The 5,860-nt window shown below is 62.9% G+C and overlaps 1 protein-coding gene across 1 annotated transcript in view; it reads right to left on the bottom strand.

Annotated features, from left to right (window-relative positions):
- Window positions 1-305: 305 nt before the first annotated feature.
- The window catches only part of NUP210 (nucleoporin 210), a 57,036-nt gene continuing 51,481 nt past the window's right edge, over window positions 306-5,860 (bottom strand). The window contains exons 19-22 of the mRNA XM_028478751.2: window positions 4,575-4,791; window positions 4,272-4,367; window positions 4,108-4,191; window positions 306-2,925 (exon numbers count right to left, since the gene is read on the bottom strand). Coding sequence (XP_028334552.2) covers window positions 2,825-2,925; window positions 4,108-4,191; window positions 4,272-4,367; window positions 4,575-4,791 — 498 coding nt within the window. The 3' untranslated portion in view covers window positions 306-2,824. The remainder of the gene's footprint in view (window positions 2,926-4,107; window positions 4,192-4,271; window positions 4,368-4,574; window positions 4,792-5,860) is intronic.

Raw genomic sequence — 5,860 nt, forward strand, 5'->3', positions numbered from 1 at the left:
GGGAGGCACTGGGAGGCTGAGGGCTGAGATGAGCATGCAGCCCACCTACCACCTCTTCCCCCAGAGCCACTCGGGGTGGCAGGCAGGCCAGATGCAGACAGGGGAACACTGCAGCACAGGGAGGGAACGCAATTCCGCTCTAGCCCCAGACGGGGGGCCTGCACCCCTGGCCACCTCATCCCTAAACTCCATGCCTTTCCCACCCACCTGGATGCCCAGGTTCTGGGCTGTCACGTAGCTGGTATTTCAGACCTCGAGATGTAACGTTTCCAGTATGCCCCCCGCCCCCCAACACACACACACAGAAAAACAGGGGGAGACAGAGAGACAGAGAGACACACAGTTATTTTTTGGCCAAACTTAGGAATTCTGGTGGAAAAAAAAAATCTATATGCAATACTATAATTTTAGCGCTAAATGGTGCTAAAAGCATTTTTTGGCACCCTTTAGAGAGTGAAAGTTGCTTGGTTAGTTTGGGAACAGAAAGCTGAAGCACGTCACTGGGCTTTGTGAACGCCCTCGCCTCTGGCCGGGTCTGGTTGCTTCCAGCAGCACATGCTTTAAGATGACGGTGACGTCTGGGGAGAAGAAAGCCCAGAACTCTTGCCCGTATGCCTGGGCGTCAGGGGAGGCCGTCCCGGGTTGGGGTGCAGGCTGGTCACGATGACGGCCCAGCGACTCTGGTGGCCTGACCGTCCTTGCCAGGCAGAGCCCCACCGGGTCTGCTGAGCCGGTGATGATGGGACGGGAGGTGAACAGGGCACCCCTCCCTTCAGGGCACCGTTTCACCAGCTGCCTGGGACACAGCCGCTCTGTTCTGGCCCCAAATGTAGTCACATGTTGGCTTCTAGCAGCACAAGGGGCTGGGAAATGCAAATTTTGCATTGAAATTCTGGCTGCTCTTTACCCAGCTCCTCGTCACGGGCTCAGACTCCGAGGAGGCCGGCAAGTGACGTCGGGGACAACTGGTCCCACCAGCAGCACCTCTGGGTGGCCTGCGACCCTGGGTGGCTACCTGTCTCTAAGCCTCCGTTCCCACCCCTGTGACACGTGATGCCAGGCCCTGCCCCACGGGGCACTCAGGATGACCCCGCACGAGTGCCCCGTGAAGGCAGGGCCTGGGGCTGGGAGGGCGAACCCTGAGGGGCACAGGGTGAGGGGCCAGGGGCCACAGAGGAGGGGCTGCCAGCGAGGCAGGGCCAGTTAACTAATGGGGTCGGTGTCTGGCTGTAGAGGCCGGGCAGAGTGCCGGTGACCCGGGGAGACGGTCTCAGGGGGTGGGGTGGTGGAGCCAGAGCTGCAGAGAAAAGGGGACGGCTGGAGAGGGAGGGGAGCCGAGAGGCCGTCTAGGTGACCCCAGCGATGTGGGGGCAGGGCTGCCACGTCCTCCAACTGGGAAGGCCTGTCTGGGGGCCTTGAGCAGGCAGCTGTGGGCAGACACCACGGCCCCCTGCCCTGGTTGCCTGCCAGCCCCTCAGGGGTGGGAGGGGGGCTGGGCTGTCCAGCCAGAGAAAAGAGATTGGCAGGACACAGGCCTGCTCCCCAAATGCACACAACGGCAAGCTACGTCACCAGGCCTGGGTCACTCCTGGGCAGGACGCATGTGATTCCGGCAATAATCGCGCTCATCTTAAGAAATTATACAGAGCTTTATTAAATAAACCAAGTAGAAACGCGCCTATTTACATCCAAGTTGCCAGTTTGAGCTCAAGTAATATGCAAGGCACAATTCTTCCTGTCTCCAGCTTTAAAAAAATAAATCGCGTGGCCCAGTCCCAAAGGCCTGAGGCAGATTCAGGTGTGCAGCTCGGGGTCCATGGCTGCCGGGCTCCGGGCCTTCCGGGGGCGGCACGGCACCCCGGCCTCGGGAGGGGCCGCGTCCCGGACGTCTCAGCTGCTGTGTGGACGAGGGCCGGGAAGGAGGGCATTTTCCGAGTCGCCCCCTCCCCGGCCCGTCCTGGGAGCTGCCCGGAGGGAGGCCGTCCCGAGGGGCGGCAGAGGCTCAGATGCGCGAGGTGCTTTGTACAGAGGGAGGGGCAGAGAACACGGCTCGGTGCGTGGGCGGAACAGTGGAACACGAGGCAAGTCCCTGTCTCCAGGCCAAGGACACTTCCCAGCTCCGATTCCGATTCCGAAGCCCCCGTGCTGAGAGCGAAGCCAGGACTGGGAGGATGCGCCGCCCCCCCCACCCCGGGGCCGAGGCCAAGTACACCGCTCGGGAAACAAAGCACCGCAGAGGGTGGCCACCCTCTCACAGCGGCCCGAGGGGGGCAGGAGGCCCAGCTCCCAGCTCCCCGGCGTCTCAGGCGCCCCCGAGGCTGAGCCGGGCGCCCCGGCCCCGGTCCTGAGGCTCCTTGTGCAGGGACGGGGCGGCCCCGGTCACTCGTGTCTGTTCGCCGCAATCATTTCCCAGCAGCAGCCCGACGAGGGGAAAAGTCCCGTTTCCACAGAGAGAAGAACCCACACAAGTAAAAAATCCAATAAAAAGTCCTTTCCCTGAGACCACTGCTACCACAGCATCTACAGACCCCTTCTCCACAGACTCCCACTGGCTCCAGGTCCTGAGAAGGGAGCGATTTTCGAGACCAAGAAACTAAAAGCCCAAGTGTACATCGTCCCCAAACCGCAGACAACCAGGCTGAGGAAGGAGCCGAGGTCTTTGCCTTTGCAAGACTCTCATGAGAACAAGACAATAACAACAAAAACCCCCGGACAACAAACTTCAGCTCCTGCCTATGAGAACAAGCTCGTGAGCACGGCCTAAACTACAGTTACAGGAAGGGGGGCGGCTCCAGGCTGGACCCGGCAGGCCCGGCCCCGCTGACTAGTGGGAGGGGTACACCCGGCTCCACAGCCCCGAGGGAGGGCTGGCTCTGCGAGCAGGAAGCAGCGCGTTGAAAGGCGTTGGCGATGAGGCAGGAACATCTAGGGTGGGAAGAAAGCCCCGGTGAGCAGGGAGCCAAAGGGGGACCTCTACGTTCCTCACACCCTGCAGGGCCTACGCCAGACAACGGCCCCGAGGGGCTGCTGCCTAACTACGCCCCCGGCTCCCGGGCCAGCGCACGAGGCCCACGGGGGCCTGCTGAGCTGCGCACACAGTGGCCTGGACCGTGACCCGGACCTCCCGGCGCGCACGGCCCGCCAGGTCCCGGGATCCCACGGCCGCGTCCCGTCCAGGGGGCACACGGGGAGCGGGCCTGTCCATGTGGGCAGAGAAAGCTGCACAAACAGACTCCAACGTGTGCGAAGGGTCTGGAGGGCTCAGGAGGCAACGCGAAGCCCCCGGCGTGGCTCCAACAAACCGGGGAGGGGTGTGCTGGGGGACGCAGTTAGCAAGGCGAGCGCCCACTGCAAGGACAGCTGGATGATGAATCGGGCTGACACGGGGCAGCGAGCTGCTGAGCAGTCCACGGCTTTCCCTGGGCGTCGCAGGCCTGAGAGAAGGCTGTGATTCTAGGGGTCCAGGATGCATGTAGGATCTTGTTACCCCAGGAACACCAATCTATATACTCAGTTGTGTCCTCTTTCAAAAAACTCACGGAGCCCTTGAAGCCAGGCCGTGGCCCCATAAGTCAGTAGACACCCGCTCAAGGATTCCTTGTGGAGGGGAGAGAACCCTCGAATGGGAATCCGGAGACACAGGGCCGCCATGTACAGCTGTGCAGGTTGGGTACTGCACAGCCTCAGGGGACACCACTCACAGAGAGAGGAGACCCCTGGGGCGGTGCAGGGTCACCAGGGCTTCAGGACCACCAGAGGCAGGTGGACCATTAACAGGCATGAGTCCCGTGATTCTTCTCCATGTGAGAAACACCTCATCGGGATCTCCCAGAACCCTCACCTCTGAGTCAGCCCGTCCAGCCCCAGCCGAGAGCCCTTCGCGGTAGCCCCAGCGGGTGGGACCCCGGCCCCACACGCACACGCGCAGAGACAGGGCTCCCTGGCACCAGCCCCTCCGGGACCAGCATCCGCCAGCTCCCGTTCCCCCACCAGCTCCCAGGCCTGCCCTCCGGGCCTCACACCCCAGCTGCAGCTCATGCCCAGGGCCAGGCCTTCTGAGACCTGGGGATCCTGCCCCGCCGCCCGCTCCTCAGGGTGGCTACTCACAGTGCGGGCTGTGCCGAGGGCTGGCTCGCGGGGAGAGGGCCGGTGGTGCGGTGGGCTCCCGGGGTGTGCAGACCGCGTGGTAGGCTGCGAGACGCACGGCTGGTTAGAGTCGGGGTGGGGACGGGGAGCAATCGGGGGGTGGGGACACGGCACGCCCGCCTCACCTATGATCGTGACCGCGGTCCCGGCCAGCAGGGCAAACAGCGTGAAGAACATGACCTGGTAGGAGTCCAGGATGTGCTGGAAGAGGCCGGCGCCGTCTGTGGTCCAAGGCAAGAGAGTTACCAGACCGTCCGCGGAGCCCCTCATGCCGTGTGCGTGCCCCGAGGGCGAGGGCCCCGGGTGAGCGACACACTCTGCATTTCTGCTCCTGCAGCCTTCAGACTCGTGGTTCCACTCCCACCTGACCGCTCTGCCCGTCCCTCCTGCCAGGTCCCTGCCGGCGGGTGTCCCGTCCCGTAACTCACGAGCACCAGGTCCCCGGCGATCCATCACGAAGGCCACGGTGACGGGGAGGGTGACGGCCTGGTTAGTGGCGGGGCTGGAGAAGGTCAGGGTGGTGGACAGAGGCCCCTGGCTGCCGGCCGTGGGGTCCGAGACGCCGACTGTGTAGGTGACGAAGCTGGGCGGCCCCAGAGACTTCTCCTTCACGAAGGCCAGCACGGCCGGGGACCCTGACTTCACCTGCGAGAGACGTCAGGGCTGAGGGGCGCACCCCACGTCTGCCTGACACACGTGAGCTGCCCTCCTGGGCCCGCGGGCCGATGGCGGGGACCCTACAGTTCCCGCCTCCCAGGCAGGTGAGGAGGCCTGGGCCCTTCTAACTGACAGGCGTGCGGTCCGCAAACTCGCGGGAGCACGCCGTCTCTGCTGGGGCATTTTTAGGGAAAGGACAAGTCAACATCATGGAAATCTAATCAAGAGCTCCTTAAAAAAAATGCTGCACCGCGTGAGCGCTCACCAGACTCCAGCTTCGCAGGGGAGCGGCCAGGAGCCCTGTCCATGGCCCGCGGCCAGCAGCCCGGCCTGGGGCCCAGCAGGCGCGCCACCACCAACAGTGACTTCATCCCCGTGTCGCTGTGAGGACAGTCAGCTACATTTGCCGCAGCGAGACCAGAGAAGGAGCCGGCAGAGACACCAGCGAGCCCTTCGCACATCACCCCGACCTCCTCCCAGCCTGCCGGGCCGCAGGACCAGTGTCCTGCGCCGCCACTCAACGGACGGGGAAACCCAGGCCCAGAGACGGGGACGCCGTCGCCCCCGGGTGTGCGGCATCGGCGGATCAGCGGTCGGTTAGAGGTTAGAGCTTTTCTTCCTGCCCCTCGTCAGCGTGCCCTCCTGCCCTGAATTCATTCATGGACACGTGACACGTTCGCGGAGCAGATGCCATGTGTCGGGCGGGCCCTGCACTCAGCGCCTCCCCCCATAGGTCACTTCCAGCTGGGGGAGACCGGGAGCAATCATGACCATTCACACGATTATATGGGCCGACAGGCAGCGGCGGTGCTATGGGGAAAAGGGTAACGGGACTTAATCTTTAAAAATTTTTAGTTTTTTGATTTTGCGCCATGTAGCTTGCAGGACCTCAGTTCCCTGACCAGGGACTGAACGAGGGCCCTCAGCAGTGAAAGTGAGGAGTCCTAACCACAGGACCACCAGGGAATTCCCTTAAAATTTTTAATTTTTTTTTTTTTTTTTTTTTTTTTGCGGTACGCGGGCCTCTCACTGCTGTGGCCTCTCCCGTTGCGGAGCA

This window comes from Physeter macrocephalus, chromosome 18 (assembly GCF_002837175.3).
Source record: "Physeter macrocephalus isolate SW-GA chromosome 18, ASM283717v5, whole genome shotgun sequence".
NCBI classification, from domain to species: Eukaryota; Metazoa; Chordata; class Mammalia; order Artiodactyla; family Physeteridae; genus Physeter; species Physeter macrocephalus.